Source organism: Sciurus vulgaris, assembly GCF_902686455.1.
Source record: "Sciurus vulgaris genome assembly, chromosome: 9".
Taxonomy (NCBI): Eukaryota; Metazoa; Chordata; class Mammalia; order Rodentia; family Sciuridae; genus Sciurus; species Sciurus vulgaris.
The window spans coordinates 143,241,383-143,255,978 of record NC_136469.1 but is presented as its reverse complement, the minus strand read 5'-3'; the positions used below and the strand labels follow the sequence as shown (position 1 = coordinate 143,255,978).

General features: G+C 62.2%; 1 protein-coding gene across 2 annotated transcripts in view; it reads left to right on the top strand.

Moving 5' to 3' along the window:
• The window catches only part of ACOX3 (acyl-CoA oxidase 3, pristanoyl), a 36,839-nt gene extending 23,678 nt beyond the window's left edge, over positions 1-13,161 (top strand). The window contains exons 12-18 of one of the 2 annotated variants that reach the window (XM_079154446.1): positions 379-501; positions 587-700; positions 2,157-2,272; positions 6,856-7,030; positions 8,425-8,492; positions 9,178-9,264; positions 11,916-13,161. In XM_079154446.1, coding sequence (XP_079010572.1) covers positions 379-501; positions 587-700; positions 2,157-2,272; positions 6,856-7,030; positions 8,425-8,492; positions 9,178-9,264; positions 11,916-12,035 — 803 coding nt within the window. In that variant the 3' untranslated portion in view covers positions 12,036-13,161. The remainder of the gene's footprint in view (positions 1-378; positions 502-586; positions 701-2,156; positions 2,273-6,855; positions 7,031-8,424; positions 8,493-9,177; positions 9,265-11,915) is intronic. The other variant, XM_079154447.1, reaches the window with a different exon arrangement.
• Positions 13,162-14,596: the final 1,435 nt, after the last annotated feature.

Here is a 14,596-nt window from a genome sequence, read left to right as displayed (position 1 = left end):
TGAGGGCCTGGCGAGGACCTTGTAAGGAACCGAGTCACTTGCTGGTGGGAGAGAGCAGGACAGGGTTTCCTGTTGAAAAGAAAGGTCTGTCCTGCTGTGAGCCAGCTCCGGGCAACCTCCCGTCTGCGGGCCGGTCCCAGAGACCTGTGCTGCAGGGAGGCCCCAGGAGCCTCGTGCAGCCCCTGCCCAGCCCCAGCCGAGCGGGCACCCCTTCCTGCCCCGCCCAGGCACCACTGGTCTCGCCGTGGTGGACATGTGGGCGGTTCGGGGGCACGGGCTGGGAGAAGCCGGGCGCGGGGCGGGGCTCCTCACACCTGCTGTGGCGGTGGCGCCCCTCAGGCGAGTGTGGGGCATGACAGATGCTGTGGCTTGTCGCAGTAAGCCGGCTGGGCGACCTCAGAGATGACAACGACCCCAACTGCACCTACGAAGGCGACAACAACGTCCTGCTGCAGCAGACCAGCAACTACCTGCTGGGCTTCCTGGAGCGTGGCGCGCCAGGTAGGAGGCACGGCAGGCCTGCAGCAGGAGGGCGGGCAGGCAGGCTGGGCGTCCCCGTCACCAGGTCAGGCCACGTGTGTCCTAGATGGAGCTTGCTTCAGAAGCCCCCTGCGGACCGTGGACTTCCTGGAGGCCCACTCCACCATCCTTGGCCAGCGGCTGCCAGGGGCCCGCGTTGCCGACTGGCTGGACTCTGCAGGTGTGCCCCTCTCCCCTCGGTCATGGGCCAGGGGCTTCCCTGGCACTCTCGCTTTCTGACATTACCCTGGGAGATGCTGTGCCATGGGGTGTCTGGGGCTGGGCTGGGGTGAGAGGCAGGAGGAGGACTGGGTGTGGCCTGAGCATTTGCTTTCATCTTCAATGACCCGTTCTTGGGTCACCTTTCTGTGCCTGAGGCTCAGGGGTGCTGACTCCAGGGTGAAAGGAGGGTGCCCTTCCCTCCCCTGAATCTCTCCCCCCGAGACAGGGTGCGGGCGGGGCCCCATGGTCTGATCTGGCCTGCCATGTGTCCTGAGCCCCTCAGCCCTTGAGCCGCTGGTGTTAAGACACGCCACACTGCTGCAGAGTTGACGGTCTCGTCTGCTGAGCACTGTCCAGAGGACTGTGGGCTTTGCACTTAGAGGCCAGAGGACGAGCGTGCTTGGGGTCCTAGAGGGCCCTGGACCCCAGGGCAAGGTGCAAACAGCCTCCTCCCCAGTAGGACAGCAGCAGGGTAGCCCAGGCTCCAGGCCCCTCGCCAGCTGGAGCAGGGCCGCTGCGGCGCCCAGCACGCCCAGCAGGCCTCGAGTCCTGCAGGCTTCCTTGCTGTGTGGGGGCCTGCAGCAGAGAGCGGGAACAGCTGGCTGCCCTTCCGCTGTCACCACCATGGTGGTCCAGGAAGCACAGCGGTCACCCGCTGTCCAGCTCTTCTGAGATAGCAGGTCTCTCTGTCATCCATCTGCTTTTTTAGTGGGCTAACAGCAAATGGGGACACGTGAAGATCCAGGACGTCTGCACGTCGATTCCCGAGCTTCCCAAATGCTGCCATAGAAAGTGCTAGAAAATGACCTCACCACTGTAGTCCCTTCTGCCAACCAAAGTTCACCCCACGTCGTCAGGCATCGTGAACCCGGAATGCGGGTTCCAGCTTCCCCTGTGCCCACCCGGCTTGCCCACCTTCTCCCCTGCAGACACCGAGGCAGGAGCGCTCTGCCCACCAGGCACTCCGGCTTCTGCACTGCCGCGCCTAACTACCACGAGTGCGGTGGAGGAGAAACATGCCTGGAGAAGCTGCGAGCTTGTGTCTCGAGGACTCATGGTTGCAATCCCCAAGTCAGGGCTGACTGTCCAGCCCTGGCCTCGTCTGGATCCAGGGAAGCATTATATAGTGGCCTTTGGCCCTCTGGCTCTGCAGGACTGGAGGGAGTGTGGCTTTCCAGGATCCGCCAGCGAGTCTGGAGACTCACCGGGCCCAATACCCTCACCTTTGGGACACAGACTTGTTGACAGGTGGCAGGAGCTGCTTTCTCCAGACCCCCGTGCTGTGTGGATATGTGCTGAGACACGCTTTGCAGCCAGTCCACATGCTGAGAGCGGGCCCTGCCGTCTGTCCCGGGGTGGGCACACACAGCTGTTGAGTGCTCTGTGGCTAATTTCCCCTCTTTCCTGTTTTAAAGTCCCCCTGGCAGCATACAAGTGGTTGGTGTGCTACTTGCTCCAAGAGAGTTACCAAAAATTAAATCGAGAGAAGGAATCCGGAAGCAACGACTTCAACGCAAGAAACAACAGCCAGGTATCTGTTTTAAAATGTGCTTTTTTATTTTTTTGCCTCTGATTCCTCTGCCCTCATGTGCCCAGGAAGTCCAGCATCCCTGTGGCTGCCGCCCTGGCCTTGGGATGCCCTCTGTAGGATGGCGCTGCCACCTGCCTTGCTGCTGGGGAAGAGGTCGAGGGCCTTGGTCACCGTGCCTGGTGCTGTCTGCTGGGGCCCAGAGCTGCTGTTGTTGGACTGGAGATCGGGTCTTGGTCTGCGGAGGGGCTGCAACGCCAGTGTGGGCCCCAGGCCCCCCGTGGGACAGGGACTCCCCAGCTGACCCACGGCTCTCCGCTCAGTTCTTCTTGAGGCCCCGTCGACCTCCCTGGGCCTTGGTGGGAATGGGCCACGGGTAGCTCACCAGTGGCTTGGGCAGTGCGTGGCTCCCGCAGGCGGTGCCCTCTGTGCAAGAGCACCTGGTATAAAGCACCTCCCTGTGCCAGGCTGTCCGGATCAGCCCTGTGCCATGGACCCATGGGGAAGGGAGATGTGAGGAGGCCCCTGATGAGCACAGTGGGGGTCTCGCAGGGACCCTGCTGCCCCTCCCCTTGGTAAAGCTGCCCTGGGGGCCCAGTGCTGGGCTCACCTGGCCTGGGTTGTGGACACAGGGGACAGCTCCTGATTCCTAAGCTCCTGCTGGCCAGGATTGAGTCAAATGCAATGCATGACTTAAATGAATTCAGAAGATGGCCAGGGTCAGTTCAGCTTTCAGATCAGGGCCACAGTGGCCCAAAGCAGGCCACTGGAACAGGCTGCTTCTGCCACAGGCTGCTTTCTGTACCCTGGGCCTGGGCCTGGGCCATGGCAGGCTAGTCATCTGGAAAGGATGGGTGGCCATGGCTTTGGCCACTCCTGCCTGCTGGTCCAGTGGTCATTCTCAAATGAGCAGCAAGCTGTCCTGTGTTATCAACAAAGACCCCCAAAGATGGGGGCACAGGGGCACCCCTGCCAACAGTGCACTGCCCTCAGCACCGCAGGAGGCCCGAGCAGCCCTTCCGGCTGCCCCCAGGAGGCGCCGGGCTCTTGCCCTGTGCCCTCAGCACCTGTGTGTGTCTGGGTGCTTGGAGGAGCATGTTGCCTGGGGGCTTCACTAACGGACTTCTTAGCAGCTTTTCAGTGAGGGGCAAGGAGGACAGGCCTCCGGGTTGTGGGTCCAGCTGGGTTGGGCTCCCTGGGGGAACTGGGAGCTGACAGTGCTGCTGTGTGGCTGCAAGAGGGGAGGGGCCAAGATGGAGGTGGCCCCCAGGCTGGGCCCGTTTCCTGCTCAGGATCACAGGACGTTTAGGAGTGAGGTTGCCGACAGCTGAGAGCCCTGGGCTGGACGCAGGGGGCTGTGGGAGCCAGCCTCTGCTTATCTGCAGAGGCTCGCAGCCATGTGGCACTGGAGAAAACTTGGAGTGCTTACTCAACCTAGCCAGGACAAGCCTTCTTAAGACAGGAAATGCAGAAGCTGCAAAAGAAAACTCGGGTTTGACTGTTTAAAAGTTCAGCATTTCTGGGCTGGGGGTGTGGCTCAGTGCTGGAGGGCTCAGTCAGCATGTGTGAGGCCTGGGCCCCATCCCAGCACTGCCAAACAAAAGCAAAACAGAAAGCGACTTCCCGAAGAGCGGCAGACGCCTCCGACAGACTCAGACAGAGCCTGGGCAGGAAGCCCACGGGGCCCGGACCAGCAGGCTCTGTGCCTGGAGGGACGCCATGCTCCCAGCTGCGGCTCAGCGGGGCCAGGGGCCTGCAGGGAGACCACAGTGGGCATTGGCTGGAGTGGGTCAGTGACGACGCCACAGGCTGCCCTTTGGGGGAGCTACTGGCCACTCTTGTTGAAGTGACAAGAGTCCCTACTCCTCTACTACCAGGGGAGGTTTGCTGACTTTCCTCATCTACTTGCTCTTGGCAATAGCGAGTACCTTTTCCAGCTTACCTACTGTGGCATTTCCTAGTGCTCTGGCCGGGAGGCTGCCCTCCATGTCGGCCAGTCCTATAGAAAGGTGTTGTGGCCACCCCTGCCTCCTGCTTTGCTGCCCCCAGCCCTGGGACCAGCCCCACGAGGACCTCCCTGGAGCCCTTGTGGAGATCTGCAGGAGAGGGTGCACGGGGACGTTTGCTGTCCCTCCACCACACTGGGCTCTACACGTCCCTTATGTCCCCTTGGGAAGTAAAGAACCTGAGATGGAGAGCAAAGCCCAGGCCCCCTGGCTCAACTGTGCTGGGAGATGGGACCTGGGCCCGCAGACCTAGAGCCCAGCTGTCCCTTGTTCTGCATTGCTGGGTCTGGACCTGGACAACTTGGAGTGGGTTTTGCCTAAAGTGTCCACTGCCCGTTCAAAGGTCGACGCCCCTAGACTTGGGCACACTGAGTACCTGATTCTCCCTTTCTCTCCTGGGACTGGAGGTGTGCTACAGTTCGTTAGACGGAAGGCCGGCCTTGGGTACCATCGTGAGGAGGGTGCTGGCATTTAGGCACAGCCACCCCCTCTGTGTGCCCTCCACCCTCGAGTCTCCAGGCTCACTGTTGCAGGGTGGCCGCGGTCCACAGCCGCAACTCCTGAAGCCTGTTCAGCCTGAGCTCGGGACAGTGGAACAGCTCTGGGGGGCTGGGACGGTCCAGGAGCTTGCTCCGGAGCAGGCTGCGGCCCCTGCTGTCTATCCACGCCTGGCACAGCTCTGGAGACAGTGAGTTGTGAGGCGGGCCTGTGAGTTCCAGGACACACTTGGCCTGGGGCATCAGGATACAGTGACAGTGGGGACGCCCTTGCACCATGCCCAGCCCACCTTGGTCAGTATTGCAGTCAGATCTGGGAGACTATGCGGATCCTGAACCTCACCGGAGGAGGCTCCCACATGTCCCCTGGGAGACTGCGCGGATCCTGAACCTCACCGGAGGCTCCCTTGTCACAGATGTAGTCAGTTCTGCCCGGAGACGTTCCCCTCTTGGCGGCACGCACTGTTCACAGGAGTGAGAGAGCTGCCACTTTCAGGGACCACATGTCCTGCTCCGTGGTGGCAGGGTTACAGGGGCAGCTGTCTTTCCAGTCTCACCACCCACCTGTCCAGCCTGTGACCTACCAGATATGGAAACGTGCCATTGTCACAGAAAGACACCGTAACAGGGTGTCACTCAAGCACTGTAAAGTCCGTGTGGTTGAGGGGAGGAGGAGACGGAGAAGAGCAAGACTGGCCTCGCCTTTGGTCCCCAGAGGACACTCGGTGGGAAGGGGCTCATGGGGTATGTTTGAGTGCTGGTGGAACTTTCTGGAACCCCCTGCTCCAGCCCACCTTGTTCAAATCCTCATCTCATCAGCTGGTGGAGGGAGGCTGGGGGAGCCCAGGAAGCCAGAGCACCTGGCCTAGCTGCGCAGCCAGCCTGAGGGCCCACCCCGCCCTCCACCAGCAGAGCCCTGGGAAATCTGGGTGCAGGTCCCGCTGGGGTCGACAGCAGTCCCCACCTCCCAGTCTGCCGCCAGCCTCCACTGGCTGGAGCAGGGACTCGCGCACTGGCATGTGAGTGGGGGACAGGGCAGGCCATGGCAGAGGCCCCGGGGGCCCCCGCTGGCCTGCCCTACAGTGCGGATGGCTCTGTGGGCATCTTGGAACTGGACCAGGTAGGCTGGCAGGAGGCAGAGGGAGGATGCGTCTGCTCTCCAGAGGCTGCTACTCTGCATGGGGCCCTGGGGAATGCCAGCCTCGAACTGGAGCCCCTGTGCTGCCCGAGGCATGAGCCAGCCCGAGAGCCAGGCTCCATCCTCCTGCAGTCAGGTGGGACCCGCCCTTGTGCCCGTGCTATGTGCCAGTGTCCCACGTAGGGGTGTGCATGGTTGTCCCCTTCCGTCTCTTGCTGGATCAGCGTTAACCTCTGGAGCAGCTCTCGCTCATTCTCACAAGCCAAGCAGCACATGGTTGTTTCTGTGACTTAAAGACCTGGTCAGACGGTAAATCAGAGACAAGGAAAGAAAAACAAAGGGTCGTCAGCAAACATCTTGGGTGTAGGTTAAAAAAGAGCACGACCCAGAGACAAGGGCTCAGAGCTCCAGCGGACTGGCTGGGGCAGAATCTCTCCACGGCCCTGTGTGCCGGTGCCCTGTCTTGGGATGCAATGCCGGAGCAGAGGGCAGAGCAGCCTCTTGGGAACTTAGGTGGCCAGACCTGCGGGGGAGTAGATACCACTGCCAACCATGTCGCCAGGGCAACCCACGGAGCCCTCTGGGTCCCTTGAATGTCCCAGCTGCAGAAGTCAGCAGGCCCTGCACCCTGGGGGCCACATGCTGGTGTCACCTCCCTGTGGCAGCAGCCACCTCCTAAGCCTGCCCAGACCCTGCCCATCGATGCTGAGCTGAGTTCCAGGCGCCCGAGCTGGGCGCGAGCGTCTTGGGCCGTGAGCGCCAGGCTGCGTGTGGCTGGGCTCCGCAGGCATCGCTGTCGCATCTGGGACTGCCTGCCGAGCGCCTGGTGCCCCATCCTCCTCCCGCCGCTGTCCTCCTAGGGTGCACACTGCACGTGGAGGCCAAGCCGAGGGGGCCTCTCTGCCCCGCCCCCCGGTCACCCGAGGCCCATGTCCTGTTCCCAAGGTGCACTACTGCCGCCCGCTGGCCCTGGCCTTCCTGGAGCTCACGGTGGCCCAGAGGTTCCACGACCACACGCATGGCCCCGGCGTGCCGCCCTCCCTGCGGCCTGTGCTGGGGCGGCTCAGCGCGCTCTACACCCTGTGGTCACTGAACCGGCACACGGCTCTGCTCTATCAAGGTGAGTCCTCCACCCTGGCCTCCTGGCCCAGGCGCCTCCAGGCAGGCTCATCCCACTCTTACGGCGGCTGAGGGCCCAGGTGCCACGGTGCCACCTCAGGCCAGCAGATGGTAGCAGCATGGGGCCAGAGAAAGTTCAGGCCAGCTGACCAGGTGCAGCAGCCCCTGCCCACGGGCTCTGCAGTCAGCCTCCTGTTTGTTTATAGGTGCCTCCAGGAGGCCCAGGTGTGAATGAGTCTGGGGATGCACGTGGCTCCTGCTGCGAGGTGGGCTCGGCTGCGTGGCCCTGCCCCCTGCTGCGGGAAGCAGTCTGGCTCAGTGGCCAGGCAAACTCAGGCTCGCAGCCCTCAGCCTGCAGTCGCTGGGACTACAGGGCGCTCTCTGCCGGCTCCAAAGGCCGCTCTTGCCCAGCAGTGGGCTGAGTCTCGGAGAGTGGGGCCCAGCCCTGTGGGCCACAGGCAAACATGGGACTGGGCTGCTGGGACACTTCCCGGAGTCCCCAGTCTGGAAATCTTCCCAGTCTGGAAGAGGCAGTGCCCAGGCTGATCCCTGGAAGACTGGCAGGGCTGGGGTAGGCCAGTATTCTCTACCTGAGAAGCCTTCTCAGGTGCTCTGTCCTGGTCACCCCATGAGCCCTTCCTGCAGAGGGGTGCTGTGTACCCACCCCTGGGCTGTGGTGTGTTTGGGCTTGTGGAGAATGAGGTCCCCCCACCAAGACCAGCTTTTGGCCCCTCAGGGTGGTGGTTGTCCTGCGGAGGCCTTGTGAGCACCCAGGGCAGCAGAGTGCCCGGCAGAGGGCAGAGCTGGCAGGGCTGGTGCCCACTGCTGCCTGAGGAGGCTGCTGGGCCAGGCCTGGTTCTCCAGACGAAAACCCTGCCAGGCGGGATCCTTGAGCCAGCGCTCAGATGCATGGGCCCCTGGAGGAGAGCTGCAGGGGCTAGGGTGACGCCAGGGGCACTTCTCTCACCCACGGGCCCTCATGCCAGGACTGTGTCCCTCTGGGTGCCTCCATGGGCTGGTGGCCGTGGCCTCACACCTCCTTCTGAGGCCTCCTTCAGCCTCGAAGCCCCTCCAGGTTCCTCCTTCAGCAGGCAGCCGCCAGCCTCCTGCCCTGCCTGCACCCACCTCCCTGCCCTCAGGGCACTGCCTCTCACTGTCTCTGCCAGGCCCACCAGGTTCTGGTCTAGGACCTGCTCTCACGTGCTCAGAGGACTGAGGACTGAGCCAGTGCCGTCCTCCCGGCACAAAGCGGGGCCAGGGGCAGTGACCACTGACATCTCCGTCCAGGATAGGCTTCCTGCAGGGCCACTCACAAAGCCCTTTGGAGGCACTGCTGCGGGGTGGGCAGGGGTGGATGGGCCACCGGCCCTGGTGTGAAGAAGACTGTGCTTGCAGGCGGATACCTCTCTGGTGAGCGTGCAGGGACGCTGTTGGAGAGCGCCGTCCTGGACCTGTGTGCACAGGTGAGTTCTCTGTCATCGCTGTGTGCTGCCTGCAGGACGCCAGCGCACCCAGTCACGATGCTCGCCCTCCGTGTGGCACGCGGCGGCCTGAGTGTAAACACACATCCATGATCTCACACTGCTCCCTGTGCTTGGAACCACTGAAGCCACTCCTGCCTGGGTGGCAGGGCAGCCAGGACATTCTGTCACAGTCACTCAAGGAAAAAATTCTGTGCTTCCAAGAAAACCCTTGGGAGTCTCCTCAGAGACAGCTCTTCCGAGGTGTTGAATAGCAATCCAGGTGACAGAACTGGGGTCATGAAACTGCTGCCCCTGAAGGGCCCTGCACCCGGCTGGCCCTTACAGGAGCCCGTGGGTGCCTTTGTAGTCCTGTGACTCCTGGCCACCTGCTCTGTGCCAGGCGGCCATCCCCATGTCCACCAGGGACTGAGACGCGCCTCTGGGGACAGCTCCGGTTAATGGGCTGCGGGGTCTCTGCCAGCCTCCCCACCTTGCTGAGCAGCAAGCCTTGGGGTCCCAAGCAAAGAGCAATGCAGTGGGTCCTCCAAGTGCAGGGGGACCCCAGCCAAGGGCCAGCGCTGCCTGTGCCTGTTCCCATTCTGCTTCTGGTGGCCCTGGCTGGTGGCTCAGTGTGGCCTTGGAGATCACGGGTGTTGCTAAGTGTGTGGACTGTGCTTCCCGACAGCTGAAAGATGACGCAGTTGCCCTGGTGGATGTGATAGCTCCCCCTGACTTTGTTCTGGACTCACCGATTGGCAGAGCTGACGGCGAGGTAAGGGCCCCCTGTATCTGGGTGGGGCGTGGCCTTGCCAGGGACTGGCGGGAGTTTCTGCAGAGCTGAGGTGGTGGTGGGGGTCCGGAGCCTTTGCACCTCCTGGGACATAGTGATACTTCAGAGGGCTCAAGGGCGGGGGTCCTGATGTCGGGGTGCCCTCACTGGCTCCTGGCCTTGCCATCCCCAGCCTGCTTTCCTCCGTGGGACGGGGCGGCTACACTGTGCACCTGGGCCCAGGTGTGACAGTCGGCTCTGCCTCCCCACCCTCCCCGCTGCCTGCTCTGGCCTTGGCCCAGCTCAGGGCTGGCTCCTGTCACCTCTGAGTTCCAGACATAAGTCAGCACTGCAAACATAATGAACGGCCATCCTGGGCCCTGCTTTGTTCTCCTCCTGTCCAGTGCCACTGCTTGTCCTGCTGCATTACGATCTCAGGCCTGGTCACATCCTCCTCCCCACTGCAGCTCAGGCCTCTGCCCTTGTTCCCTGTGACCATCCACAGCCCTGGGGGCTGCTCTTCCCTCCTTGCTCACCTGGGCTCCCCACGTCCTCTGAGTAGCCCATCATTTCCTGCTGCTGAGCTCCAGAATGGTTTCTTAAGAAGCAAGTTGGGTCGGCCTCTCCCAACGGAGCCCCCATAGCACCCCCACTCCAGATCCTCCCTGCCTGGCCCTGGGCTGAGTCTGCACCCTCCCGACTGCTCAGAGGGACGCCCTCCTGCCCTCTGGACACCAGCCTCGCCGTCCTCTCGCTGTTCTAATGTGCTGGGCCCCTTCCCAGCCCAGGGCCTTGGCACCTGCTCCTGCTGCCTGGAGCACCCTCCTTTCCCTCTCCTGAGCCAAGCAGGGCCTGCTTGCACCCCAGGACTGTGTCCCCAGCCGTACTGCCCGCGACCCTCACAGTGCTCATCATTGAGCCTAAGGCGTCACCCACCGCGTGGCAGTGTCCTTACAGGGTGATGCTCACACCGCCACCTGGCCTCGCCCAGAACCTCGCCACCTGTGGGCCATCTTCCCTTCTATCCGCAGGAACCTGGCGTTTCAAAGTGTTCTCTCGTACCTGAGGTCTTGCTGTTGTGCACTGTGGCACGGGGCATGTCTCCACCTAGCCCCAGCCTCCCGCCCCGAGACCATCACCTTCTGCTGAGGCACTTGCCAACTGCCTAAATGGAGGCTGGGCAGGAAACCCTGGAATCAGCCCTTCCTAAGCCATGATGGACTTAACCAGGGAAGGGCAGGTGCCTGGCCTCAGCACAGTTCAGGCCACCCTGGGTGGGGATGGGCATGCCCCAAGGCAGACCTGGCCCAGTGGGCAGCATGGAAGTCCCGAGTGCCCTCAGATCTGGAGGGCCAGGGACAGTCACACCAGAGGCCCGTGGTCCTCCAGTGAGGCTCTGCCCTCTCTCGCCTGCCCTCCCTGGCCCTGTCCATTTCATTGATGTGACAAATCCAGAGACACCCTGTGGGTAGCCCAGGGTTGCCCAGGCAGCAAGATGCAGCCAGGGGCCAGGTAGAGATCAGGGCCCTAGTGCTTGGAAAGGAGATGGGGAGGGGACCTTGGGTCCCAATGGGAGCCCTGGGAAGAGGGGTCTGTCCTGCCCCTGTGGGCTCACCAGGCAGACAGGCGAGGAAGTCTGCCACAGAAGGTACCTGGTGGCTTTGCGGAGAACCCGAGCACACAGCTGTACTGTGCGGAGGGCGTGCCTCGGCCGCTGCGTCTGAGCAGTTGCCTTGCCTGTGGGCAGGAGACTGAAAAAGGAAGGAGCACTCACTGTCCCCAGGATGGAGAGGGCCCTCTGGCTCTGGGTGCCAGTCAAACCCAGTGGTGTCACCTGGCAGGGTGGCCTAAACATGCACTTTCTCCCAGTTTCAAATTGCCAAGTTTTAACCAGGTGCCACCAGGTAAGAGCTTCCCTGTCAGTGAGTGAGCCCGTGGAGGGGATGTGAAGGGTACAAGTGAAGCAGGTGGGCTGCTTCCCAGGAAGCCACCTGGCGTGCGCCTGGAGAAGCAGCGGCCTGTCGGTGCTGGGGAGCCAGAGCACGGCAGGCGCAGGCAGGGGCCATCCTCAGGCGAAGCCCTTGCCCTGAGGCCTGTCCTGCGGAGTCACAGGCCCCTCTCCCCTTGCGACCCAGCTTGAGGGTCAGCGTGCAGCCAGGCTGGTTCAGGACCATTCTCCCAGGTAGCTGCAGCTCACCGTGGGTTTCCCACAAGGCCACTTGAGCAGCAAGCGGCTCAGCACAAGACCCTGGAGGCACTGCGGCTGTGCCGGGGCAGGAGGAGGACCACAGGGCCCAGCAGCACCCCAGCCCCAGCCTGCGCTCCAGCGCTTCCAGGCTGCGCGGCTGGTGAGGCAAGGTGCCAGAGGACACGTCTCGGGCAGATGGCAGGCATGGGCTTCCCAGACGGGGCTGCTGGCCTGTCCAGGGACCTCTGCAGGGGCCTTGGGGAGCAGTTGGCGCTTGCCATCACGGACACGTTATGCTAGTTCGTAACTGAAGTTCCCTGATTGCTTTCCACTTTTAAAAGTGTTTCTGCAAATTGAGCTTAAAATGTCCTGACGCTTTTCTGTGGAGGACCCCATGTCCTCACCACGACTTCCCAGGGGGCCAATGTGCGCGTGCAGCCGGCTGAGCCCCCTTCTCTTCCTGCAGCTCTATAAGAACCTCTGGAACGCCATTCTGCAGGAGGGCGGGGTGCTGGAGCGGCCGTCGTGGTGGCCAGAGTTCTCGGTGAACAAGCCCGTGGTGGGCGGCCTCCGGGCCAAGCTGTAGTCACACTGGCCGCAGCACAGATGTAGCTGAGCCGGTCGAGCCATCAAGACATGGACATAAAGCCCAGCTCAGCAGACGCCCAGATGGCCTCTTCCAAGCTGCCCTGCCACACTGTGCCTGGCTCCCCTGGCCTGCACCTGGGTCGGGTAGCACTGCTGCACGGGTCAGTCTGGGGGGCGGATTGCTGCATGAAAGGACCTGAGTGATCACTGGAGCCCGCACCTCCTCCTTGGGCTGGGTCCCTGGTGTAGAGGAGACTGCTCAAGATCAGGGTCTCCTGAACCTGCCTGCGGGCACTACGAGGCTCTGCTTCACAAGGACTCGAGGGTTCAGCCTGATTCTTGCACTTGAGCTGGGCTCCTCACGTCGCTGGTCGTACTGTGAGCTCCCTACTTGCACCACAGGCCCTCCGAGCCACACAGCCTAAGATCTTTAGGAAGAAGAGTGACCACTGTTCTTCGTACAGCTGGAGGTTTCACTGAGGAAGTTTCCCAAAGCCACAGGGCACAGTGGTGTGTCAACGTGACCAGCTGTGTGCAGGTGGCTCTGTTGACTGGTTTGGTCCCTTGGCTCCTACAGCAGGCAAAGTGCCCGGGGCCCCTGCTGATGCCCCTCAGCAGACCCTTCCACATGCGTGGGGCGCCCCATGGCCTGGCCACAGTGAGCTCTTGCTGCTTTTTGAGGGCATGGCCTACCATGCCCATTTCTTCCTGCTCTCAGAGAAAAGGAGAAAGAAGTTTCTAGACCCTTTGTGACCCCATGGTGGGCTCTGAGCACAGACCCGAACGATAAACCACAGGAGCTGTCGGCACCCCGGGGCTCGCACCTCCCACGACCTCAGGCTTGGGGCCGGGCTCGTAGCTCAGCCACCCAGCCTGGGTTCCCAGCCCAAGGAGCGGGTGGGCCTGGGGACCTGGCAGCTGAGGGCTCTCCATCTCTACCAGATGCCCCTCGCCAGACACCGCAGCCATGCGTTCATGGTGGGGCTTCTCTGCCTAGATCCACAGCTTTTCCAAACCATGAGAAACAAGTCCTGAGTCCTCCTGTGTCCCACCGCCAGTTGTGGGAGGTATCCAGCCAGAGTGGAGTCCTGTGACCCCAGGCTCATCACACCTGTCCAGGGCAGGCCCCAGCCCGCCCTGTCCAGGCCCCTCGGAAGATCTCTGTGTTTTGCCTTTTTTTTCTTTGATCATGTGCGACCTTGGTTCACCATCTGGCCTTTGGAAGCTCCCTGTCCTTTCGTCAACAGGATGTGGAAGTTGTCCGAGGTCAGGGGAACGTCGCATCTGGAAGGAGCTCACGTGCCTCCTGGCGTCTCACACGCAGGCTGCCTGACGTGGACTCTGCAGGGCGTGGCCACCAGCTCCTTGCGTTGTTTGTGTCTTCATTGCAGCTGTGAGAAACACCCTTGCGTCCTTCAGAGGGGTGGCTCACCATCCAGTGGAGTCTGACCTCATGGTGTCTGTCAGTACGCAAGTGTCATCTGCAACCTCCGGAGGGTGCTCTCTGGGACATGCAGCCCACCCGCAGGCCTGCTGGGCCTGCCGGGCCACCTGGCGGCTCCACCCCAGTCCTGAGGGTGTGGCTGGACCTGAGGGCAGGTGGAGCGGCCTTAAGATACAGAGGTGATGTTATGAAATCTGCCTTTTAAGTAAAGATCATTTTAAAAACAAAACATTTTGAAAACAGCAGCACAGATTTGAATAACTGAATAAAATGTTCCAACGATCTCTGCCTTCTAACACTCTTTCTGTTGACAGAACCAGCATGTGGTCATTAGGTACTGTTTTGGGAAAATGTAGTTCATAAAAGAAATGAATATTGCAACCCTGCACATGGAAGTAGCACCAGGTCCGTTTCAGGTCTTTACTTTCAAGCTGAGTGGTGGCAGTGGCCTGTGCCACCTGTGCCCCACCGCTCAGGAGGGCCTCCCGGCCCGTGCCACCTGTGCCCCGCCGCTCAGGAGGGCCTCCCGGCCCTTGCCACCTGTGCCCCGCCGCTCAGGAGGGCCTCCCGGCCCGTGCCACCTGTGTCCCGCCGCTCAGGAGGGCCTCCCGGCTGGTAACATCTTAGCAGTGCTCTTCCCAGCACCTTCTTCCCTGCGCGTGTATGTGCACACGTGTGGCTTTTCCACGGGAACAGGGACACGCTTTGCGGGTGGCTGGGCCATTGCCCCGTCAGGGAGTGTGACGATCAGCAGGCCTCCCAGGAGATAGCAGAGGCGCCCTTGGGCAGCTTTGTGCGGGGCCAGCTTGGCTCACTCCCACGGCGGGAGGCGGAGAGTAGGAGCCAGGGTCCCGCGGCTCAGCCCCTGGGCGCAGACAGCCCCACTTGGGAGCAGGCCAACGAGGCCCCGTCAAAGGGGATGCTCCACGGGACGCACGGCCTGGAGCCTGGCCAGGGGCCCTGGTGTCTGTAGGAGCCAGGGACTTGTGTCCCAGCAGTGGCCTTGCCGTCCTCTGCAGGTACCACGCCCCTGTGTGGAGCTCCCCTCGGCTCTGCTGCCCATGGCTCCTGCCGAGGGGCCTCGCCCCACCCTCATGATCCGTTCTGCTAGGTGC